Raw genomic sequence first — 26,907 nt, 5'->3', positions numbered from 1 at the left:
CGCTTTCGGACACCATGTTGAATTTTGTGACGAAGACTTAACTATTCGGATTTGGGTAAAATTGACCAAATTTGTGCTGTATTTTGAACTTTTAGATATGAGGGACGGTGATTTTGATGAACAATTTTACATACTGCTATGTAATACGAAAGGAAAACGGCGTGAGCGAGGCATACCTCGAGCGTACCTGTCATTCGGCGAAAAGTCTACACCCATTAATGTCATCGCGGGTACACTTTTGGTGCCATCTCGAGGAAAACAGGATCTGTCCAAAAGCTTGACCCACGGACAAAAATTTCTTTTGAAATCGGTCGAGTCGGAAGGTGTTGAAGTGGAGTGCCAAGCCCCTGATTTAAAGCGACTTTCACTGGAGGAGTTCAAACTGCTACTTCCAATACCGAGTTGTCAAGACAAACTGAATGTGTTCTTGGACGGCGACGGCCGTAATGGTTGGTTAAAAGAAGGCGTTGAACTTCAGATTGAAGATGCGGTAAAAGTCAAGTTGAAAGGTCATTCAGAGGATGTACTTGGAGTGATTAGATACAAAGGACCTTTGCCCAAGGAGTCCGATTTTTCAGTCAACTTCAAGGGAACTCATTTTGGTGTGGAATTACTTGTAAGTGTACGACCATAATATACAGTATAAATTTAGATCTATTATTTAACAATTTGAGACATAAGGATGAGACACTTCATAAGGTACTATGTAGAGCTGCAAAAAGTTTATGACGCTGCCTTTGCTCGTCGTTGACCCACTTATAGAGTTCCTTGTGGAGGCAGTTCTTCAGTGAAGCTCACATCATATCCCATAATCGTCTACCACCTGGCATGAACAGCACCATAAACCTCACAATTCCTGGTACCTTTTATGATTATGATGCAGCAAGATACTTTGCATTAATAGTGAGATATAGTAAGGCTTGGTCTAGTGGTTAAAGGTGCTGGCCCTTCACTTACTATGACACAAAAGGCTCAGTTGAGTAGCGTACTAAAGCAGTGTAATGAACCAGGAGCCTCTCGCCAATGCAGTCACTGTAAGTTCAAGTCCAGCTTATGCTGGCTTCCCCTCCCGCCATGGGGAAGGTCTGTCAGCAACCTGCAGATGGTTGTGGGTTTTCCACAGGCTCTGCCCGGTTTCTGCCCACCATAATGCTGGTTGCTGTCATATAAGTAAAATATTCTTAAGTACGGCGTAAACACCAATCAAATAAATAAATCAAATATGACGCAAAAGGTGTGGGTTCAGAACTGGCCTTGGACAGTGAATTCACAGATTGCCCCTACTTGTGGGGCGTTGGTAACATCAAGCAGTCAGTGAGGCTCATGTGGTCATTTAAACAGTCTAAAATTTGTCAAACATCACATGTTTTCAACCAGTTATGGTGTATACAATACATATGTACGTCACATGTTGGAAAATTTCTTTAACTTGCCAAAGGCTGGTGGTTTAATCCTACAACTAACTACCATGGAGCATGTGACAAACTCTTTCGTATGGTGATAACCAACGATCAAATAGATTTAAATAAAATATCCTTTCATATGGCTGAAAGCACGCTAAACTTCTTGCACCACTACTTTAAAGAAAGGTTTTTATTTATTTATTTGATTAGTGTTCACTTAAATACAAAAGAATTTTTAAGTTACATGTGTAATACAGCCACCAGGTTTATGACAAGAGTGAACCGCTGCGGTCTACCAGGTGTAGTATGGACAAATGCTGTCAGAATGTAGGATGATATCCTACTGAAAAAATATATGTGTCAGCACCACAAGTAGTACCGGTATTTTGCAAGCATTATCTACCTGGCTCTTTGCTGGTTTTGTTGCATCCTGCAGTGAAGGCTCAGGCACAGCTGGCTGTAGTCCGAGGTTGTTCTGACGTTAGATTTGGTCAAATTTTTTCGGCTTAGGATGGCCCCATGCCAGTGTCAGAGGGTGCTCCATTTAAAAACCTGATGCAATTACCTTCGCTTGTCAAATATGTTGAGGAAATAATCAATCAAGGTTTTGCTTGTGATACATCGACAGACAAAAATATAAGGAACGTAAGTGTCTACAAACTCCCAGATGGGTCATTTTTGTCTCAAACACTGTGACAAAGTGCCACGGGAGATACATCAGGTTTTCAAGTGGAATATGCTCTGAGGTTGGTTTGGGGCCATCCTTGGTCAAACAAGATTTTGCCAAACCTAACATCAGAGCAATTTCAGACTTACCTTTCTGCATTAAAAGCAAATTAAGACAACTTGCAAGTTATGCGTCTTTGGTAATCTTCATAAATCTTGGATTGATCGTACAATAAGATGTAGGGGATTTTGGTGAATCTACAGAAATTCCAGCTAATCATAATTAGTTGGGTCTTGCCTTGAGATGGATGTCAAGCATTGCATTTGACATCACGTATTTTTAGCATTGTGCCATTGATGTCATGCACAACCTGAGGATGGTCATGAATTTCCCCCGGGCTCTGCCAGGTTTTCTCCCACCATAATGCTGGCCACCATCATATGAGTGAAATATTCTTGAATAAGGTGTAAAACACCAATAAAATAAATAAATAAATGGATTTCTTGTAATGGCCACCATGGATATATTGGAGTCCTGCAAGAGTCAAAATGTCAGTTTGGGTGTGACTGCAAATAATTTCCCGGGTTTCAGTGGTGGCAATTATTGGCCACGGTCAAAAAATTGTGACAAAATCACAATGGATATAGCTGTGGTGTGCCTTGGGCTTTACGGATTTGTGAGTTCCAGACAAAAGGGCAGCAGTGCTCTTCCTTGAGTTCTTCTCAATTTCCTCTTTACCTAATACCCAAAATTCTATAATGTTACATAGGATGCGTTGAACCTAGTCCAGTAAATAAATCTTAGGTGTGAAATATATTGAATGTATGGTGGTGTTGATACCTTATAAGTTTATACATGTATTATATTATTTCGTTGGCCTCCGTGGCTCAGTTGGTTAGCGCGCTAGCGCAGCGTAATGACCCAATAGCCTCTCACCAATGCGGTCACTGTGAGTTCAAGCCCAGCTTATGCTGGCTTCCCCTCTGGCTCTACGTGGGAAGGTCTGTTAGCAACCTGCGGATGATCATGGGTTTCCGCCGGGCTCTGCCCGGTTCCATCCCACCATAATGCTGGCCACCGTCGAATAAGTGAAATATTCTTGAGTACGGCGTAAAACATCAATCAAATAAATAAATAAATAAATTGTTAAGTATGATGTACATGTACAGTTGATACAGTTATTTTATATCTGCTGGATGATTTCTCAAATTAGAGCAGTCAAATCAAAGCAGCTCTAGATAAAAGAGTAGTGGAAATCCGCCCTGCAACAAGGAGGCTCATTACATGCACTCTAAGGACTCTTTCGTCATCATGTGACTGAAAAATTGTTAATTACGACATTAAACCCAAATCACTCTCTCACTCTCTTAAATATAGTTTACATACATGTAACTATCAAGGTCAGATGTTTTTCTCAACTCATTTGCCGGCCCCGATAGCACAATTGGTAGAGTTGTAGTAAGGTTGTAGTTAGGGTTTGGCTTCTCGCCTTTTTGGCAACACTGATGTGTTAGGTTTAAAGACTTTGGGGAAGAAATTCATCATTAGTGATTGATATTAGGTAGGGATATTGCACATGACTATGTTCGTGTTAACTTGTACTTTGTCATCATGGTTACTAGCTTGCAGGTGGAAATTACAGTAAAATGAAATGGGTAAGTGTGGTTTCATAGCAGTTAAATGATGTTTGGTTATAAAAGTAGAGGTAGTGGGCTTTTCATATTTTGCATACCTCTGGAGTATAAATTGCAGATTAAGTAGCAGTTAAATGTTCTTAAATGTACCTTTTAGCCTGTCTTTAAATGCAGTGCTTCCAATATTTTGGATGCTATATTGCTATAAAAGTCCAGTCCCAAAATAAAGTGAGGAGTTAGTCACCACCTTGGGCAGTCATCAGCCTGCCTAGTCACCCAGATGGCAGCAATACATATCACTCACTCTGATTTTGTGTTTGGGTCAGTTATTTGCCTACAACCTAGCATCCTTCAATGTTAGTGATAGCTAACCTGTTGCCTCGCCCCCAGGCAAGGTTACAGAGTGTCCACTTTGGGAGACAGGGGATCCGTATTTAATCCCGGGTCGAGTCACACCTAAGACCTTAAAAGAAGTTGTAACTTCCTCGCTTGGTGTTCAGCATGAAGGGAACAGTGCAATGACTGGTTGACCTATATCAATATGATGGCTCGGGCAGGGCAGCTTACTTGCCTTTGGTAAGTCGTCTCAGTGAAGCAGCACTGGATAAAAGAGCGGTAGAAGTTCGTCCTGCAACAAGGAGGCACATTACACACACTCTAAGTATTCCTTCATCGTCATATGACTGAAAAATTGTTGAGTATGATGTTAAACCCCAAGCACTCGCTCATTCACTCACGCTCACTCACTGTCAAATCATTTCTTAAGATCCAACCTATAATTTATAAAAACATTGAGAAACCTACATGGAGATATGTATTAAATATAAATGAAAACCATTGAGATTTCTGTAAATTTACATTTATGTCTGTCTTTTCTTTCGTTCACAGTACAATCCTGGAGAAGGCACAACAGATGGGAAGCGAGGTGGTGTGCAGCTGTTTGAGTGCCCAGCAGACAGCGGCATCTTTGTGACATTGAACAAAATACGGCGCAAAAACTCTGCCGTGACTATGGCCACTGCTGGGTATGGTAGCGCCCAAGGGGCATCACTCTACCCTCCCACACCACCCATGCAACGCTCCCTTAAATCTGCCCCCATCCCAGAATGCAGTTTGAAGATAAACGACAGGGTGGTGTGGATCAGTGATACGGGCCCAGAGCATGGCGTCGTTAAGTGGATTGGCTATCTTCCTGATTCAAGGCGAAAAGAAATTACTGTTGGCGTGGAATTCGTAAGTTCAGAATAACCACCAAATTACCTAACTTTGAGATCATTTCTATGACTATCAAACTACATTGTGGAAAAAACTACTAAATCAGTATTAGTTTTAAAAAAAGGTCAAAATAGATAATGTAATTTTTGTAACTAACGGTGAAAATTGTTGAAATGGATGGGTAAATTTTCTTTCAAGATCTCAGCATTTCTGCATTTCACAATGCCTAACCTCAGGGTTTTTCTATATAGTTGTGACATAACCTACATACTGGATCTTTCACTGGAGCTGAAGCCCCACTTCTCATACTTGTAGTTTCCAAAACTAACCATGACTTAAGGCATATCAGCTGTTGTTGATGTTTGATCTGTGTTTTGCACCATGAGCATTTTGGAGATACAAACGCGTGTTGCCACAGGAAGACACAGTAAATAATTACATGTACGGTGTATACACGCCGAATAACTCCTTACCATCACACATGTATGACTGAAACATTGTTAAGTATGGGGGCCTCCGTGGCTCAGGTGGTTAGCGCGCTAGCACAGCGTAATGACCCAGGAGTCTCTCATCAATGCGGTCGCTGTGAGTTCAGGTCCAGCTCATGCTGGCTTCCTCTCCGGCCGTACGTGGGAAGGTCTGCCAGCAACCTGCAGATGGTCGTGGGTTTCCCCCGGGCTCTGCCTGGTTTCCACCCACCATAATGCTGGCTGCCGTCGTATAAGTGAAATATTCTTGAATACGGCGTAAAACACCAATCAAATAAATAAATAAATAAATAAATTGTTAAGTATGATGTACATGTACAGTTGATACAGTTATTTTATATCTGCTGGACGATTTCTCAAGTTAGATGCTTCATGTTACTTACATGTAATTGGTGCAATGACAATTCGCATTACTTTTGCCAGAGACGTGGAATGCGGTCAGATTTTCCTTACTTATCACATTGTGTTGCATATATCCAGGACTGTAAGAAAACATTTATATTTTTATGCGTGAAAATTTTCCATACTGGGAGAGATAACTGCAATTGATGATGAAATGTCATTTTATCATAATTTGTTTTTCTTCGGAATTTCCCTGTGGTTAAAATTTTCTTTGTTTTATTCCTAGAATAAGTTTTAAAGTTTTAAGTAAAAGTTACTTCCTTGAGGGTCACATGGTTAAACTGTACAGATTTTCACACTCCTTACTTGTTTTGTCTGTACAGGATTACCCTGTGGGTTCGGGAACAGGAAAATACAAAGACACACGGTTATTCTACGCCAAACAGAATCATGCCTCGCTGGTACCAATACTAGGGCTAATGAAGAAAGAGGAGTTTGACAGTCCTGCACACGTGCCTCCAAACATAAATGATACGGCAGGTCAGTATTTGTAGATCAGTTTCTGTTCTACCTTCACTTTCTGTATTCACTATACATTTAAGCCATATCTGTATTTTGTGCAACTGACATTTTATTTAGTGGACAGGTTGCGAGATCATGATGTACTTGAGTGCTGTGTGCAAATTTTCACCCTATGCATATGCACTCAACCTGTCGGCAGCATGGTAACTGTTCTGTATTTTCGTAATACGTAGGATACTTCACTTTTCATGGATTTACCTTCCTTAATGGTTGGTATCTGCCCTTTATTTCTGTTAAAGCATACAGTATTCTGGAAAATATTGCTGTCTACTTTGTCAGATTCTCAATGCGCAGATGCAAATTGCACTTGAATTAAATGTTTATTCACCATACATATATATATATAATTATTCATCTCGTTAATGGCGGGAATAAAGTCTGAGGGAATTGTTCTATCCCTGACTCATTATTATCAAATAATAATAATACATGCTTGGTGAGGAGCAATAATTATGGAACAATTGTATTACCAAAAAACAAATTTACTTGGGGGAAAAAACTCACATACAAATGTAACAGTACAAAAGCCTAAGTTAACTACACAATAGTGTTAATTAGAAAATCTATTAACCTGGATTTGAATAAAAACGTGACATTGATTACTTTGAGATTTGGAGGAAGCCTATTCCACTCCCTTTGGGCTGAAGATCTGATGAAATGTGTGGATAGATTTGAAGTTAGAAAAGGTACATGGAGATTGAAAGAATAGGATCAGGTTTGGTAATTGTGAATGTCAGATTGTCTTTTGAACAGCTGTTGAAATTTGTGAGGAAGAGAGGGTGATTGGTGAGTGAATTTACGTGTGAGTAGCAAGGATGAGTATCTGTGTATTTGTGCAAGTGGGAGGATTTTGAGGTTCCTAAATGCTGGAGCCACATGATCCAGTCTTTGTGAGAAAGCGATGAGGCGGATGATGCATTTCTGAAGAATTACTAAAGGATGGAGATGACTCATGTATGTGTTACCCCATAAAACATTTGCTTAGGAAAGATAAGAGCAACGATTCAAAAACTAGTTGACCTTAACAGAAATTTTACCAGTGGATTAGTCAGAGTTGATCACTGCTGTTTGTTTTGTTGTTTGTGGTTGTTGTGGTGACACCAGGACTTCCCCATGCCATTGCATTGGATAGTTGAACTGATATCTGTCAAGGGGGGATAATCCATGAAAAGGGAAGTAATCCATGTATGGCGCAAACACAGAATACTATCAGTTTCAGTGAAATTCTACATTGCAAATGGTATTCCCATCCAAAGTGGCTTGTGGCAAAACCATTCAAAAAACTGAAATTATTCAGTTAAAAGTATGACACTGAGATGTTGCCAATTTATTAGCCATAGAAAACAGCTTCAGCTGCAGACTTCACTGGCTGTGATCAATGGGTGCTAATCCCCCCCACCGTTTCTGTGATGAGACAAGTGTTCGAAGGTCCAGCATAAGCATATGGTTTATTGTGTTGACCCACTATTTGCTGGTGAGGGAGGTAACTCTATTAGTGAACGTGCTGAATGAGTGTTGAGTGAAGGAGCTATTTTTGTTGGAGAAGTGGGTGTAAAGAACATCTGCTTCAGTTTTAGAAAGGACCTTTGCTGACTCGGGGGGTAATATTAGCACTAACTGACAGTGATTTTTTTGTTTTGTGTTCTCTTAATGGTCATTCTAGCCTTTGAGCTGTAATTACATCTCAGTTTTGTTGCTTTAAGCGTATTTATTTGTTTTCAGTGTTTGTTGGCCAAGTAGTATATTTTTGTTATTTTATGCACCTTATGCGGCATACCCTTATGTTATTGGTAAATATTCTGGTTGGTGTGCTAGCTACAGCTCTCGGTGCCACTGATTCAAATCCAGAAGGGCCTGACGGCTTAGGTGACCTAATGGTTATAGCCTCTTCGTCCAAGTCGTGAGACCTGGGATCAAACCTGGGTCAGGTCATAACAAAAACTTTAAAAATGGTACTCTTAAGAGGTTAGAGCCAGGAGATAGGACTGGTCGACCCAGTATAATATGACTGGGTGGGGTGTCATGTCTGGTGTCTTCAGCATGATACGTCTGTGGCGGCAGCACTTTGACGTCATGGACTTTGCCACAATAAGACACAGTATACATGTATGTTCATACTCCTAATGACTCCGCGTCATCATATGACTGAAAAAGTGTTCAACGGAATGCAAAACCCCAAGCATGCATACACATGTACAGAAGTTTCTGTTCTAGAAGATTGATTTTCCATCTCTTCTCTACATATGCCTGAAATGGTGTGATCTAGGCTGGCAATACCCAATTGTGACTTTCATATGTACATAGCACATAACGCTACAACAGCTTCATAAAACTTGCACCCTGGTGTGGTGGTCGTGAAAGGTGTGTCGAAAGCAGAAACAAGTTAATGTTGTGTTGTACTGTTTTTAAAAGTACATGTATGTTGAATCACAGATCACATGCATCGAATGAGAGGAACTGTACCAGTGAAAGAATTCATCTTGACAGGTAACTGGTCACCACAGGCCCTAATTGACATGTACATATTACATGTACTATGTAGAGTTTCAGCACCAAATCATTTATCACATATATACTACCACATACATAAAGTGCACGTTTAGATAAATAAATGTCACAAAATATTATTTTTGGTGCTAAAACTTACATTTTTCCAGCAGAATAAAGAAAATCTCAAGACACCGTTTCTGTTTCTCTTTCGTGCAAGTCTTCTGTAAATATTAGACAAATAATAATTTAACGTAACGACTCGGTGTATGTTTAAGTTGTTGTCTAAAACTAGGTGACATTGATACTGCTTGATTTCCTGATCCTTGCTTTCCAGCTAATCAGCTACATCGGCCGAAACGCTTGATATCAGTTCTCACTCACCTCCTCCTCATTCTCAGGGTCAGATTACTTCTTTATTTAATTGGTGTTTTACGCCGTACTCAGCAATATTTCACTTATACAACAGCAGCCAGCGTTACGGTGGGAGGAAACTGGCCAGAGCATGGTGAGTACCCATGACCATCCGAAGGTTGCTGCCAGACCCTCTCACGTACAACAAGGGAGGAAGCCATCATGAGCTGGACTTGAACTCACATCTATGCTTTCATTAGTGCTTAGAACCACGGTATTTTTTGTGATATATGACATGTAAAAGTGGAAATTGTTTGGCTGCTCATGGGATTAGCGGTGTTAGTGAGGGAGTTATAAGCCAGCAATTGATAAACTTGTTTAGAAAAATTATTGATGTAGTCAATAAAGTAAGTAAACCACTGTTTGAAAGTTCTTAGAAATGTATCATTTAAAAAAAATACCAGTTAATTCATCAATTTCTTTATGAACTTGCATGTCCCCCAGTTCAGTTGTCTATTTTTGACAAGAAAATGTGGTTAAACTACAACAAAGAGACACTAGGAAGCAATTATTTCCTTTTTTCCTCTACTTTTAAAATTATTTTTCACATATTTAACTTTTTTTAACTTTCTTCCACTCCAACCTATACTTGCCTGTGTGCAGTAAATGTACATCTGGCTAGTCAACCATTTCTATACTCCTCATTGCTACAGTGTGGCGGCAATGCTGCCAAAGTAGCCTCAAGCTGTAGTTCCTCACTTTTCATTCCTGCTGATGGTTTATGCAAACCGATTGTAGATTTCAACATGCCTTGCTTTCCATTTTTTTTTTCAGAATTTTCTAACAAAGCTGTTACGTTTCTCGTAAATATATCTGAATGCTGTATAAGTAATGCATAAATTTTTTAATTGATTGGCGTTCAAAGCTGTTCAATTTTATGGCTGGAGTAAAACCACCAAGTAAACACATCACAAACATGCCAAAACGTTGAAGAATTACAGTAAACTTGCCAATGTACTCCAGATTCCACCACTCAAAAAACTAACTGCCACGTTATGTGGAAGATTCAAAAGTACTGTGTTAAAAGTAAATCAAGTAAAAAAACAGGTAAATAAATCTAATACGATGGCTTGAGACCTCAGACCAAATTACAACGGTTTTTAGGCATACTAAGGATGAGTAAATTGAGACTTTATGTTGAATTGTTTTCAGATTTGGAAGCCGCTGAGCAGCAGTCTTTACTGGATTATCACAGGAAGCAGCATTTGGTGGAACAGGTTTTCCCAGCGGATGAGATTGTTCGCAACATGCCTACCCCACATACTCCCCAGCGCACAATGCAGTGTGACAGCCCAAACCCTCTCTACCAGTTCACCCATTCTGATAGAGGTAAGAGAAATAAACTAACACAGAGCTTTTCTCATACTCTTCCTACCTGTCAAACATGTCCCCTATATTCCCCCATGGGTTACTCAGTGTGACAGCCCAAACCCTCTCTACCAGTTCACCCATTCTGATAGAGGTAAGAGAAATAAACTAACACAGAGCTTTTCTTATACTCTTCCTACCTGTCAAACATGTCCCCTATATTCCCCCATGAGCTACTCATTGTGACAGCCCAAACCCTCTCTACCAGTTCACCCATTCTGATAGAGGTAAGAGAAATAAACTAACACAGAGCTTTTCTCATACTCTTCCTACCTGTCAAACATGTCCCCTATATTCCCCCATGGGTTACTCACTGTGACAGCCCAAACCCTCTCTACCAGTTCACCCATTCTGATAGAGGTAAGAGAAATAAACTAACACAGAGCTTTTCTCATACTCTTCTTACCTGTCAAACATGTCCCCTATATTCCCCCATGAGCTACTCATTGTGACACCCTCTCAGAGTATAAAGTTTGAGTTTCAGTTGTCATACAAAATATAAATAGTAGTTAGGAATACACTATGTCCAGATCATTCAATCTTCATAAAAATTTCAGGAATTTTGAAAATTCTGGAGAAAGACATGAAAAAGGTTATGAATGTTATTCTTTACGAGCAAGTAATGATGTACATATGCATATGCTATTAAACATTGGTCTTGTGGCAGATTCATGAAAGGAGCCGTCATCTTAATAATAGTGAAGGGGCCTGCGGGGCTCAGTTGGTTAGTGCGCTAGCGTAGCATAATGACCCAGGAGTCTCTCACCAATGCGGTCACTGTGAGTTCAAGTCCAGCTCATGCTGGCTTCCTCTCGGGCCGTACGTGGCCGCCGTCAATATAAGTGAAATATTCTTGAGTATGGCGTAAAACACCAATCAAATAAATAAATAATAATAGTGATAGACTATTGTCAATTATTAGTCAAGAAGGAATTTTACCAATTATAATTCATACACAATGACATCTACATGTTGGTCAACCAGATGACCCACTCATTGGTTGAAAATGTTCAATCTAATTGGCACAGTTCACTCAGAATGGATTGACAGGTAACATCGTTACTAGAAGGGCTGGTGGGACATTAAGTAGAGTGAAAACCTTCCCCAGCTATGTCTTCTATAAATTACAGCTGATATACTTAAATTTAGGCATATTCTTTGAAAACATTGTGGTTTCTATGTAGCACTATCATAGCAAGTGGTAGAAATTTTGAACAGTTTTATATCCAGGGCCATATCTAGAAAAAGTTCTAAAAAAATATCTAAAAAAAAGGTCTGATCCCAAACTAGATAGGCAACCTTGGCACCATGCATAAAATGCAGTTCAGGTCCAGCTTATGCTGGCTTCCTCTCCGGCCATACGTGGGAAGGTCTGACAGCAACCTGCGGATGGTCGTGGGTTTCCCCCAGGCTCTCTCTGGTTTCCTCCCACCATAATGCTGGCTGCCGTTGTATTAGCAAAATATTCTTGAGTACGACGTAAAACACCATTCAAATGAATAAATAAACATTCGTTGAAGACCACTTGTCTTTCACCAATATGGTCATATGTGGGAAAAGTTTGGAAGATTCTTGCCAAAGGTCATTGGTTTATGCCATGCATACCAGTTTCCTCCACTGATAAAACTGACCGCCATCGTATTAGTGAAAAATTTTCGAGTATGTTGTTAAGCAACGGTGGAATAAATAAATGAAAATATGACAACACCAAGGTCATTTGAGTCATGTACCTAAAAAAAGACTTCTTGTGTCACGGAAATGGGGTACACAAGTCATCCCTGTTGAGTGGTTATAGTGATGTAAAGCTACCATAGAGAGCTGAGCAGTTGAGGTGTATGCTCATGTGATTGCGCCCAACCTTATGCGGGTCATACGATATCAAGATTTTGTCTGTCTGCCAATCCATCTGTCTCTGTACAGACCACAATTCCAGTTGTTTCGCATCTGCTATAACTAGGTGACAATGGGTAGTCCCTTACATTTTTCTGCTAAATCCAAAGGAATAAGCTACAATTCCAATGTAGTTGATGTATCACCCCTTTAGGGGCCTCTGTGTCTGAGGTGGTTTGCAGCAGCACAATGACCCAGGAGCCTGGTATCACCAATGCAGTCACTGTAAGTTCAAGTTCATGCTGGCTTCCTCTCCGACCGTATATGGAAAGGTGTGCCATAGGTTTTCCCCCCGGAAACACCAATCAAATAAATATCATCCCTTTCTGCATTTTGCCAATTTCATTATATTTATGGTAAAAATACATGAAAATAGAAGGTGGAAGACAAGTGATCTTGAACGAAAGACAGTGCAAATGGCCCACCGTCAACCACTTATTATCACCAAGAGCTCATGAACAATTAGAGCACGGATGTAACAGAGAATAGAGAGGAGATATTTAAACTGACTGATATGAAGATAATTCGCAGGTATATATGTAGCAGTATACACTAAAAGCTGCAAATTTGAATATTTCCACGATTTAGTAGTAATCTGCAGGCCTGATGCTCAAATCGGCATTTACTATGGCTTTGGAATGAGGACACATATTTCCTTGTCGGTAAAGATAAGCATGTATATACTACATGTTAGATTGCTAATTTTAGAATTTTCAGGGATACCCTAGGGAATTTCCCCATAATACATGGTTGTGTGTAGCTGGGCTGGTGGCCACAGTGTTTGTTCTGATAGCCTGGTTTGCCTGATATGTCTAGTGTATGGATACACCTTACCTCTGCACTTTAAGGTATACATATGTATGTCATGGTGAATGTTTTGAAAATGATGAAGTTGGAATGAAAGAGTGATGAATATTTTGAACTGTTATGAAAAAAAGGTAAGATGGATTTTTTGTAAGAGTTCATGTATTCTAGTCTCATTCTGTAAGCTAAAGTCAAACCAAGCCAGAGGCATTGTATTTTTGCCCCATTCTGTATCAGCTCAAGTTCAAACCAAGTCAGGCACAATGGACAGGGTTCAAATCCTGAAAGTTTGACAAATTGTGCATTTGGTAAAAAAATTGATAAATGTGTCCAATTATGTTCTTGTATTATCTACAAGGACTGTACTATCAGGTGTAGTATATGAACAGTCAGTAGTAATTAGCATTTCTTTGAAGAATCAGGTTCCGTTTTTAGGAAGTAGATATAACTTTTAATCAGGTGGGAAGACGTGTTAACTTTTTAAATATATTCGATGTAACTCCTTTTGAATGCTTTGTAAAAAAAAAAAAGGGATGTATAAGTCATAATTTCTGATTATTATTGCTAACTGGTCGAAGGTTCCCCTGGGTTTCCTCCAACTATAATGCTGGGTGCCATTGTATAAGTGAAATAATCTTCTAGAGTATAGCGTCAAACACAAATCGTATACATAAATAAGTTGTGCTGTCTTATGTCTCACAAAACTATTAAGTTTCTTCTACAAAAGATATACAGAATGCAAATGCTTTCCGTTTATGCGTTTGATTAGTGTTTAACGCTGTGCTCAAGAATATTTTAATTTTGCAATGGCAGTCTAGTTTATAGATAAAAAGGAAATGGGACTGCCCAGATTAAATCCCCTACACAACAAGGAAGCCAGTATGTCAAAAGTTTTAAATATCAGGATCACCATATGAATCAGTCAACTGCACACATGTAGGACGTGTGTTTTGTTTCTATTATTATAACATTCTGCAAGTCTGGTAAAGAGCAGACAAAAGCATATTTCTTTTGAGCCGAGAGGTTTTATCCTATACCTGGCAATGGTCAATGGTTTACCCAAGGCACTTTGCCCTGGGGCTGGTAAGGTTTGACCAGTTCCCTCCCACCTTAATGCTGGCCTCTGTCGTATATTAAGTGAGATATTCTTGAGTACAGTATAAAACATCAATCAAATAGATGAATAAATACTCCAGGCACATGTGTCCCACCAACCATAGACCTATACAAAATTTAAATCTTTTATCCTTTCTCTAGGACTGAGATCTTTAATCTCTTTCTTGTATACACAATCCAAAATGTTCATTTCCCACTGGGACAAAGAAATCTTTCTCTGTTCCACTGGTATACCAGATCTTAACCTTTCTCTGTTCCACTGGTATACAAGACCTAAACCTTTATCTGTTCCACTGGTATAGAAGACCTAAACCTTTCCGTGTTCCACTGGTATACAAAACCTAAACCTTTCCCTGTTCCACTGATTAAGAAAACCTAAACCTTTCCCTGTTCCACTGGTTAAGAAAACCTAAACCTTTCCCTGTTTCACTGGTATAAAAAACCTAAACCTTTCCCTGTACCACTGGTTAAGAAAACCTAAACCTTTCCCTGTACCACTGGTTAAGAAAACCTAAACCTTTCCCTGTTTCACTGGTATAAAAAACCTAAACCTTTCCCTGTACCACTGGTTAAGAAAACCTAAACCTTTCCCTGTTCCACTGGTATACAAAACCTAAGCCTTTCCCCGTTCTACTGGTATACAAAACCTAAACCTTCCCTGTTCCACTAGTATACAAAACCTAAGCCTTTCCCTGTTCCTCTGGTATACAAAACCTAAGCCTTTCCCTGTTCCACTGGTATACAAAACCTAAACCTTTCCCTGTTCCACTGGTTAAGAAAACCTAAACCTTTCCCTGTTCCACTGGTATACAAAACCTAAACCTTTCCCTGTTTCACTGGTATAAAAAACCTAAACATTTCCCTGTACCACTGGTTAAGAAAACCTAAACCTTTCCCTGTACCACTGGTTAAGAAAACCTAAACCTTTCCCTGTTTCACTGGTATAAAAAACCTAAACCTTTCCCTGTTCCACTGGTATACAAAACCTAAGCCTTTCCCCGTTCTACTGGTATACAAAACCTAAACCTTCCCTGTTCCACTGGTATACAAAACCTAAGCCTTTCCCCGTTCCTCTGGTATACAAAACCTAAACCTTTCCCTGTTCCACTGGTATACAAAACCTAAACCTTTCCCTGTTCCACTGGTATACAAAACCTATACCTTTCCCTTTATCACTCGTATACAAAACCTGAACCTTTCTCTGTACCACTGGTTAAGAAAACCTAAACCTTTCCCTGTTTTACTGTCTCACTGCATACATAGTTTCTGTATCACAAATGACCTTTTACTATCTGGCTGAGTTTATAGCTTCTGTATCGCAAGTGGACCTTTACTATCTCAGTGAGTACATAGCTTCTGTATCACAAGTGATCTTTAAAATTTCAGTGTTATAAGTAGAGCAGTATGTATGAAGAGATCTTTTAATATCTCACTGATATACATATTCATATACACTTCTGTATCACAAGTGATCCTTAAAATTTCAGTGTTATAAGTAGAGCAGTATGTATGAAGCGATCTTTTAATATCTCACTGATATACATATTCATATACACTTCTGTATCACAAGTGATCTTTAAAATTTCAGTGTTATAAGTAGAGCAGTATGTATGAAGCGATCTTTTAATATCTCACTGATATACATATTCATATACACTTCTGTATCACAAGTGATCTTTAAAATTTCAGTGTTATAAGTAGAGCAGTATGTATGAAGCGATCTTTTAATATCTCACTGATACACATATTCATATACACTTCTGTATCACAAGTGACTTATTACTATCACTGGGTACACAGCTTCTGTATCACAAGTAACTTTTTACTATCTCACTGAGTACATAGCTTCTGTATCACAATTGACCTTATTCTGTTGGTCAGGTATACAGAATTGTGGCTCATCACAGAGTATATCCCGCCTCCCAGAGCCTGCGTCGTCAGTGGACTGGCCATTAAAACCCCCTTCCATGACCGAGAAACCCGATCCGGACCCGGACCTGGTGGTGGGGTCTTTGGTGGAGGTGCTGGGAAACCCCACAGTTTATGGGGTCATACGCTGGATTGGCACCGTGCCAGATCAGAAAGACCCCCAAAAGAAAATTGCAGGGCTGGAAATGGTAACATATGATTAATGTTCAAATTGACCTGTTTGTAGGTCTACAGCATGTTGTGCATGGATGTACACTGCAGTATAAGATTTTGTGTTTTGATCCCCACCTCTTTAATATGTTAGGTTAATACACTGTTGTGAACTATAAATTTCAGGTTCAAGTTGTTAAAGGGATGTAACTTTTGTAGCACATATGTTAGGAATCGCCTTTTTTTAGAGTTTGTGTCCTTTTGTTCAAGCAAGGTCCCACAGCCTCACTTTTCCTTGTCTCTATGTTGTTATGTTCCTGAAAGTGGCACCAAAAAGTTTTTTGGCTCAAGTGTTAAAAAGTCGTTGGACAGCTTGTTTTGGAGAAATATAAGTTACAGATCAAAGTTACAAATCGAAGTTAAAAACCTAAGTTACAAATCTAAGTTATAAACAATGAGAGAATTCCTTGATGGAAGAGGTACTCAGTAACCTTGTCTATAAACCAATGGCTACATTTGCAGGTCATTTTCCAGAAGGCAAAGGATATAACCCTAAGTAGCCAAGTAAACAATCATATGGAATAGTTGATGAGTACACTATTTCTTCTAAAATCTGGGACACCTGGTCTGCTCATTTTAGCCAATATGTATTTAATTCTAGCAGGAATATGGAGATTCTTTTTTCTCACATGGATAGACCATCTAATGAACAACATACTCATGTGTTTACTTTTCCGAGTAAACTGGTAAAGAAATGTAATGTTTTACTTTCGACACTATTGATATCTGTCCCAAATTTTTAGAAGAATTAGGGTAAAGTGTACATACTGTAATTCACATAAAGTTTGGTATGTAAAAATGGCCTTATAATGAGGAATCATTCAGAATCAAACAAAATGTGTGAATTGAAAAATGCTAACCTTTGTGTGAAATACAGTAATCCTGAGTAACTTAGAAACAACGAATATTCCATGTTAACAATGTTGGCAGCATCCGAGCAGATAACCCCATACCAGCTCATGCTGGCTTCCTCCCCGGCCGTACCTGGGAAGTGAAACATTCAAATAAGTAAAATAGATAAGTCAAACAAATAACCAGATTGCGAAGTCTGCTATGCACCGATGTTACTATATTCTGTATTGTTCTGATTTAGGAAGAAGAAATATCAGCAGGAACTGATGGAACATTCAAAAACATTCGCCTCTTCCAGTGTCCAATGGGAAGGGCTTTCTTTGTTCCGCTGTACAAGTGTCGCAAGGACAAGCGATTTGTGGAACAGCAGCGTGCGTCTGAAATGACGGACAGTTTAAGTATGCATACTTTTACTCTTGGGTGAACAGTAAATTGGTGATTGGTGGAAAAAAATTTCATCCATTCTCAGTACTAATGTGATTGCTAGTACTATATATTGCAAGTAAACTTTAATATTCTTTAAATTTAGTATTTAAAATAAGTAATATATATATATATATATATATATATATATATATATATGTATATAGAAGTGCTGGTAACATGAATCTTTCTTTAAACAAAATGAAAGAGTCAATTGTGAGTTGTGGAAAATACTGTTACTTGAAAAATAGTTTTGTGCCAAAAAAGTAATTGAGTAGGTAGGTGTTTGACAAAATGAGTCTCAGAAACCGCTAGTCAAAGGTGTGAAACTTGTCAGTGGACTTGGTGGTTTACCCTGTGTATTCAGGTTTCCTCCATCCATAAAACTGATCAACATCGTATGTGTGACTTTAAAAATAGGCCTTAAAATGATACCTTGATGCCAGTTGAACACCCAAGTTTTTCTGATAAGATGTCAAAATTTCACAGAAATTCACATCTGAAATGCAGTGTAATGACCCAGCCTCTCAGCAATGCGATTGCTGTGAGTTCAAGTCCAGCTCATGCTGGCTTCCTCCCCAGCCGTACATGAGAAGGTCTGCCAGCAACCTCTGGATGGTCGTGAGTTTCCTCCAGGCTCTACACGGTTTCCTCCCGCCATAATGCTGGCCGCCGCCCTATAAGTGAAATATTCCTGAGTACGGTATGATACACCAATCAAATAAATAAATAAATCTGAAGTGGCCCTGTAAGGTAGACTAATCAGTCTGAATCAAGCAAAATGTTCCACTTGAAAAATGCTAAACTTTAGGTGAAATATAGGAATTAAACAGTTATCAAAGAAATACTAAAAATAAATTGATCGTCTTCACAGCTTTTGGTAGTTTGGAGACCCCAGATATCAAAGATGAGGTAGCTCCGCCTTCAGCACTGGATGATGTCAGCTTCAGCAAGCTCTGTGGGAAGTACCGGGGTATTCAAGGTCACCACAACTCCTGTTATCTAGACGCCACCCTCTTTGCCATGTTCTATTTCACAACCGTCTTTGATTCTATCTTCTACCGTCCACGCAAAGAAGACGATTTGCCGGAATATGAGGAAGTTCAGAGAGTATTAAAAGAAGGGATTGTAAACCCTTTAAGAAAGTAAGTATAATGGTGGACTTACATGTCTGAAGACTGGCCTTTGTTTTGTTCCTGTAATATAATACCACCCAAATTAGATTGGCCAAAAAATGTTCAAAATAATGCTTTAATAGGTCCGAACAGATAGTTTGTATTCATTTTCGAATTGTTGGGGGGTGGAGGGGGTTGGGAGGGGGCAAAACTAATCAAGTTTTTTTAAAACTAACAAGTAAGAATTATTTGGTTTGAGATGAGAACCCTTAAGTTGTTTGTAGATATGACTCTGTTCATGACATTGTAGGCTGTACTCCTCACCATAATGCCTGAAAGTGATGCCTTACTCTGTGGCCTCAATGTGGCGGTCAACTAGCACAGAATCTGGGAAATCTCCAGAAGTTATTCCTTTTGAAAACCTACCATTTATTTGATTTTTTTGTTGTTGTTGTTTTTGTTTTACAGTAATGCTTCACAAAGTTTTGTTAAAATTGATTGTGAGTGTTTTAGATCAAGTCATATTTTGATCTCAAAAGTTTCTAACAAGGCTCTTATTCCTTTACAGAAACTACTACGTTAGAGCAGATAAAGTGATGAAGTTAAGATCATTGCTGGACAAACTCAGTTCTGTTCGAGGCTTGCTCAGTGAAGAAAAAGGTATCTGTGGTGTCTTCATTGGCCTGTTTTACAAAGCCGTTACAACACTACGCCAAGCGCAGTGACCATAGTGACGTACATGTTTTCCCTCAGTGTATATGGTCATGGCATTTATGCCAGGCACAATTCGCTAATGACAGCTTGATTAGACTGGCCCAAGAAGTTTCTTTGGAAATGATTAATCATTAATGATTAATTGTACATTAATGATTGGCTTGGATGATCATATTGAGAATGATAATAATAATAATAATAATAGAATCTTGAGATAAATTCTTTTTGATTGATAATAACAGAATAAATGATTGTTAATGGACAATGGAAGTTGGTGCATAGATGTCAAATGTCTTGCAGTTCATAAGATTGGAAAATATATAACATTTTTTCGATATTGAGATATACGTTGTATTTCTGATTGATGAACATGCAGTGGCCGGTAAGTAATTGACGTACTGAACTTACTGGCAACTGAAGGAAGTGTTTTATTGAAGTCGGTTAATTTGTGTTACAGATCCAGAAGAATTTTTGAATTCATTGCTATCACAAATAATGCAGGCTGACCCATTTTTGAAACTAAGGTAAATCTACTATTTTCGTCTTGTTGTTCATCTGATTGAGTGTATTGTTAAAAACAAGTTTATACTTTTAAAGTCAGTGGACTGCAGAATATGTTTCCCAGTCAGTTGCTATGATTCATCTAAAGTTTAACTGTTTTAAGTGACACATTTTGATTGATTTTTTCACTGTGAGTGGCCACTTGTTTTGTGGGAAAGTCTGTCAGCAGCCTGCAGATGGTCGTGGGTTTGTTCTGGGCTCTGCCCTGTTTCCTCACACCACAATGCTGGCTGTTGTCGTAAAAGTGAAATATTCTGGAGTATGGTGTAAAACACCAATCAAATAAATAAATAAATAAATAAAATAGTCTTGTGTGAGTTTCATTATGTTCTTATTAGATCAAAAGCGTCATTTTAAGGCCTATATGTGTTTTGATATGCCAGAAATACATTATATATACTACGTAATAAAAATTGTTTGACACTTTCCCCAAATAAATCGCAATGATCTCTGTTTGAGATACAGTTCAATACTCCTTACAGCCACCAATAGACAAGCTTGACCTTTGGAGCCTGTGAGACGCACGTACGCTTGTTTAGGCTTTGGCTCACCACTTGTCTCCTCCCGCGGATCTATTTAATCAGCATTCATCAATAAAATTTTCAGATTTTGGTTAGAATCATGTTATACATACTTTAGATAAAGGGAATAAGGTATTATTAGAGACAAAGGTTGAGACGGATTGTTTGTGTTTTCTGATGTCACTTCCTGCCTCATCAGTCAGCGTTGCCCAAGATTTCTGTTCAAAATTTGCTATAAGTGGCTTTGATGTGAAGCGAATGGTAGAGAGCGATGCATGCACTGTAAGAAGTATGATAGAATTATGCGACACGCACAGTGTTGTTTTTGTTGCTATGGTTACAGGTCTGGTTCAGATCTCAGTGAGAGTTATTATTACCAGCTTTTCATGGAGCAAGATGACAATCTCAAGCTACCCACAACACAACAACTCTTTGAGTTGTCCTTCCTGCAATCAGATATCAAACTGGCTGAGGTAAGCATTAACACCAATATTCTGTAAGACGTCTCAGAAGATACAGATCACGTGATCTCCTTAGTAACAAACAGCGTGGGTGAAGAAAACGGTCCTCCCAATGTTATTGCATAGGAAAATGCCTATTGTTGAATCGCTGTCAGCGATTTGTATAATTTTCAGCTTTCCAGAAAGTCTGAGTATTTCTGCCGAGTTATCGTGATGTTATTTTGTACAACCAGGCCTTACTGGTCACTAGCGAAGTGGCAAAAAGTGACCTTTTCCCCAGTGCTTTAACATTGGGTGGCCATTTCGTTTTTGACATGAAAGGGTGGTCATGTGACCTCCAACTTCCGACCTGTCTTTGAGAATTTTTGGAGAAAGGGAGATAACTATGGACAAGGTATTAGAAAGGGTGTTGTCCACTGAAATTCTTGGCAGATGTTATGTCTGGTATCTGTTGGGCTTTGGGATGCTGAAGTAGCATTATAAAACTGATGGTGTTTGGATCATCATTTTGTTATAAGTTTCTTGACCAATTTGGTGAAGTTGGCTTTTGCTAATAATGTTAATGGTACCACCACTGTGAGGAATTAAGAAGTATTTCCAAACATTGCACTCCTTGAAACCTGGACTGTGAGGAGTGTGGAGGTATGCAGCCTTTAAAACGTGCAGATTGAGAAATATGGAAGTTTGTCCAAAAAAGTGCAGCCGTTGAAACCTGCTGTGTGAGAAGTATGGAAGTTTGCCCAAAAAAGTGCAGCTGTTGAAACCTGCAGATTGAGAAGTGTGGAAATAAAAATTGCAGTTGTTGAAACCTGCAGTGTGAGAAGTATGGAGATGTGGGTGAAAATTGCAGTTGTTGAAACCTGCAGTGTGAGAAGTATGGAAGTTTGCCCAAAAAAGAGCAGCTGTTGAAACCTGCAGATTGAGAAGTGTGGAAATAAAAATTGCAGTTGTTGAGTGTGAGCGTGAGAAGTGAGGAAGTGTGGGTGAAAATTGCAGTTGTTGAAACCTGCAGTGTGAGAAGTGAGGAAGTGTGGGTGAAAATTGCAGTTGTTGAAACCTGTAGTGTGAGAAGTGAGGAAGAGTGGATGAAAATTGTAAGTTGTTGAAACCTGCAGTGTGAGAAGTGAGGATGTGTGGGTGAAAATTGCAGTTGTTGAAACCTGGACAGTTCGGAAAAATAATTACTGTACACAATGAGTATTTGTCATCAGCTGTTAAAGGACATCTTTGTTTTCTTGTAGGCTCCATCCTGTTTGATACTACAGATGCCAAGGTTTGGGAAAAGCTACAAGATGTTCAAGAGGATTGTACCTAGCTTAGAACTGGACATAACAGATGTTTTAGAAAACGGTAAGTTTTAACAAATTGATTTAAGTGTTTAAAGTATATACCAGACCTACCGTCTGTTGGTAAACATATTTTGCCTTGATACATACTCCCCCCTCTCACTGTTTATGGGGATTTGGTAACAGTAAGGAGTCCATGAGGCTCATGTGGCCTTTTGTACTGTCTAACATCCATTAAACATCACTTGTCTTCCACTAATGCCATGTGCATATCTCTGTGTCACACGTGGGAAATTGTGTCAGTAAATTGCCAAAGGTCATTGGCTTTCCACACAGAAAACTCACTGCCCTTACATGAGTTAAACATTCTTGAGTATGGCTTTAAACATCAATCAGATAAACAAATAAATTAATAAACAATAATTCTTCATGTTGGAATGTGTCATGTCATATGTGACATGTCTTAGAAGAAAAAAATGACCTTCAGCTTTTAACTATGTAATACCCATCTTGTAAGTCGGAGATCTGGGGCCAGCCCAACATTTCAGTCATGTTTAAGACTTCGGTATAGTGTGCCACTGTACCTTGCCGTGGGTAGTCATGTAAGTTGTCTTGAACATGGCCTTCCAGTGGTCAGTAGGTTTCTCAGGTAACTCAGTGGACATGTTTTTCTGGTCACCCATGATTTCCTCATCATTTGAAACAATTCATATATGCAACTTTTCACATCTTTCAGATTAGTAAATGTTGTATTGTGTTGACAGCTCCCAGGGACTGTGTGATATGTGGAGATATTGCGGCCTTTGAATGCAAAGATTGCTACAAGCTTCACAATACCAACCTCAACACATTCTGTGAGACTTGCAACCACACGGTATGTGACGTAACCACATAGTATGTGATGTAACCACATTGTATGTGACTTGTAACTTCATTGTATAGGACTTGTAACTACATGGTATGTAACTTGTAACCACATTGTATATGACCTGTAAGTACACAGTATGTAACTTGTAACCACATTGTATGTGACTTGTAATTACATGGAATGTGTCTTGAAACCACATTGTATGTGATATGTAACTACACGGTATGTAACTTGTAACCAGATTGTATGTGACTTGTAACTACATGGAATGTGTCTTGAAACCACATTGTATGTGATGTGTAGCTACACGGTATGAAACTTGTAACCACATTGTATGTGACTTGTAACTACATGGAATGTGTCTTGAAACCACATTGTATGTGATGTGTAACTACACGGTATGTAACTTGTAACCACATTGTATGTGACTTGTAACTACATGGAATGTGAGTTGAAACCACATTTTATGTGACTTGTAACAAAATGGTTTGTTACTTTTAACTACACAGCAAGTTTGAATATGAGCTGACCTTTCAGGTCATCAAAACTGACTTTCAGACACTATCTGATTGAAACCTGACATTTTACACATACTTTCAACAGAACATGTTGAAAGTATCAGATGTGAGGTAAACATATCAAACATCATGCACTGACCAAAATTATATTCAGGCTTGTATGGTATGTGACCTACACAGCTGTAATTTGTTTGTACAGTAAAGTGACTTGTGACAGCATAGTAATATGACTTGTAACTACTTTTTATGTCACATTACATCTTAGCTATTTTCATCTTCCTTCAGTTGTATTGAAATAGTTCTGTGAGCTTTTAGTTTAATGCTGTTTTTCATTTCTAATTTTGTAATGTGTTTTAGGGAAATGGTGATTGAATTCAAATGTATACTGCATTTCTTTAATTTTTACTTTCAGAACCACAAACACTGCAGCAGAGTGAACCACAAACCTAAGCGTATCAAAGTCAATGAAGATTTCAAAAACAATTATGCTAGGTTACAGCAGGAAGGGCATGAAGCCATTGAGATGCCTCGTCAGAAGATGGAGCTCTTTGCTATCGTCTGCATCGAAACTAGTCATTATGTATCCTTCGTAAAAGCCGGAAATCGCTGGGTTTTTTTCGACTCCATGGCAGATCGTAAAGGTAAACATGTTAATACATGGTAATTTTCCCTCGCAGCGGTGACTCGGGCCCAATCTGAACTGTCCATATTTTTCCCTGGGCTATGCTCTGTTTTCTCCCACTGTCATGCTGGCTGTCGCCATATAATTCTTGAGAACTGTGTTAAAAACTAATCAAATAAATGAATTGATCATTGTTCTGTTAAAATTAGCTCACAGAACCTCATTTTAATGGCAGGAATGAACAACTGACTCCACAGCTTAGGCAGGAATGAACAACTGACTCTACAGCTTAAGCAGGAATGAACAACTGACTCCAGCTTAGGCATAAATGAACAACTGACTCCATAGCATAATCAGGAATGAACAACTGACTCCACAGCTTAGGCAGGAATGAACAACTGACTCCATAGCATAGTCAGGAATGAACAACTGACTCTACATCTTAGGCAGGAATGACCAACTGACTACAGCTTAGACAGGAATTAACAACTGACTCCATAGCTTAGACAGGAATGAACAACTTACTAGCTTAGACAGGAATGAACAACTGACTCCACAGCTTAGGCAGGAATGAACAGCTGATATGATGTTCCATTGCAGATGCTCTTTGTGCATATTAATTACCATAGATTACCAAATTCATGATTTCAGTACTTTGTATATTGAGATGAAGTTTCGCATTCATGTGTCTCCTACACACAAGCTCTTTGGTAGCCTTGCAAAAGTATCAAATTACTTTTAGGGAATTTTTTTTATAAAACTTGTCTTGCAAGTGAAATGACCATGTCAAATTTTAAGATTTTACATGGAGAAGAAGAAGCAAAGCACGCAAAAAATATTTTTACAGATATTTGTGAAAATGATTAAAATATCACAATTTCAGAATATTTGACTTCAGTTCAGTAAGGTACAGGCACTTGGCAATTTTGTTAGCCTTAAAGTATATGATGACTAAAAACAAATTTCTCGTGAAAATTTTGTGTGTGTGTGTTATAAAAGTGTCGGGTGAATGTTATGAAAGTATAGAAACTACTGGTATACACTTAACAGAGCAAGGATAAAATTTTACCTGAGCTGTGTTCCCTTAAATTTGGAACCTCATGTCATCAAATCATTTTCATTATTGATTTTATTTAGTTATAAATTAAATTATATTAAATTGTTTTGTTAAATTTCATTATTATTACCTGAGGCTGGGACTTTATTTTGCACTAAATTATGTTTTAACCAGGTGGAGAAATTGGCTACAATATTCCTGAAGTTGTTGAAGTTAGAGACTTACCCAAATGGCTCTCGCAAGGCGGGAAGAAAGACATTGACAGTCTCCATGATGACAAGGACCTACCCGAACCAATCCGCCGCCTGGTTTGTGATGCCTACATGTGTATCTATCAGAGTCCAGACATCATGAGGTTTAAATGATTCATACTCAGTTTTCATTGGCTAAGCCTATGCTTCCCTCAGCAACATATTCGTCACCCTTAGCAACCCCCCATTTGCCATGACAGGGTCAAGGAACCTCAGGCACTCAGATTGAACTGCTGGGGATGTCGTTACCATGGCAACTGTCAATCAGAAATGTCAGTCATTGTTGAGGCGGGAATGTCATAGTGTTTTGAGACAGGCCAGAGTTGAAAGAGTTGGGGAAGCATTCGTTAGACAAGACAGGAAACCTTAATGTGGTAGAATACCAGGTAAAAATGTGCTTGCAAATTTGCAAGCTTTCGTTGCAGGGGTAATGTCACAAAATGGTATTCAAGCATTATACCAGTCACAATCGGTATCAAGAGGAACAACAGAAATATGATTATTGAAATTTAGTTAAGTACTGTAGATTTTTTTTCACGGATGAGTCATTTTGCATTGATTTTCAAACAAACTAAAAAAGACATACAGTATTAATGGTAGTGTGTGGGAATTATTTTTTATTTTTTTTTTGCTTTTATCTAGATTTTCAGTGTACAAACCTTACAGTAAAAGAACTTTTTCTGGGAAGAAAAAAAAAACATCATTATGTATGAGTTATAAAAGGGAAAAATGGAATTATGAGCAATGTTGAGAATTTATGATGTTGTTCTGATTTTGTTTATCAAAGAAATGGAGAGAGGAATTTACAGTTAAACAGGTATGCTGAACAGGTATGTGTTGTCGTTCAGAAGTATTCAAACATACCAGACTGTAATTGTTATTGTAATTTAATTAAAAATGTTATTGTAACTGCCAAACTTTGGATGAAATTATTCAAATGAGATGGTCTAGGATGTTGTTGATAAGTTTTGGATTGTGTTCTATTGTTGTTAAGGACTTTTTGTCGCAGGCTCTGAGTGTGTGTTAGTGTATGACTTGTGAGCATTCAAACCTCCTAATGGTGTTTTTTTTTTGTCAAGTACAGGTATGTAATATTGTGTGATGAAGCT

At 38.6% G+C, this 26,907-nt stretch overlaps 1 protein-coding gene across 2 annotated transcripts; it reads left to right on the top strand.

The window, feature by feature from the left end:
• The first annotated feature begins 24 nt into the window (after positions 1-24).
• LOC135465598 (ubiquitin carboxyl-terminal hydrolase CYLD-like) lies at positions 25-26,907 on the top strand. Of its 2 annotated transcripts, XM_064742863.1 has the most exons (15): positions 25-616; positions 4,593-4,937; positions 6,133-6,289; positions 8,765-8,818; positions 10,385-10,561; positions 16,292-16,527; positions 17,643-17,799; positions 18,699-18,969; positions 19,508-19,599; positions 20,111-20,177; positions 21,079-21,208; positions 22,438-22,546; positions 23,247-23,356; positions 24,281-24,509; positions 25,722-26,907. In XM_064742863.1, the coding sequence occupies exons 1-15, from the start codon at positions 98-100 to the stop codon at positions 25,910-25,912; spliced, it is 2,844 nt and encodes a 947-aa protein (XP_064598933.1). In that variant the 5' UTR covers positions 25-97; the 3' UTR covers positions 25,913-26,907. The 2 variants fall into 2 exon arrangements, with proteins under 2 accessions (XP_064598933.1, XP_064598934.1); XM_064742864.1 differs by lacking the exon at positions 8,765-8,818.

This window comes from Liolophura sinensis, chromosome 5 (genome assembly GCF_032854445.1).
Source record: "Liolophura sinensis isolate JHLJ2023 chromosome 5, CUHK_Ljap_v2, whole genome shotgun sequence".
NCBI classification, from domain to species: Eukaryota; Metazoa; Mollusca; class Polyplacophora; order Chitonida; family Chitonidae; genus Liolophura; species Liolophura sinensis.
The sequence above is the reverse complement of the archived record's forward strand: the minus strand, read 5'-3'. Positions and strand labels throughout refer to the sequence as shown.

Coding starts and splice junctions, on each gene's coding strand:
- LOC135465598 (XM_064742863.1), top strand. CDS start 98: ATGAGGGACGGTGATTTTGATGAACAATTTTACATACTGCTATGTAAT. Junction 17,800..18,698: donor TGAAATGACGGACAGTTTAA/GTATGCATACTT, acceptor TCGTCTTCACAG/CTTTTGGTAGTTTGGAGACC. Junction 21,209..22,437: donor CAGATATCAAACTGGCTGAG/GTAAGCATTAAC, acceptor GTTTTCTTGTAG/GCTCCATCCTGTTTGATACT.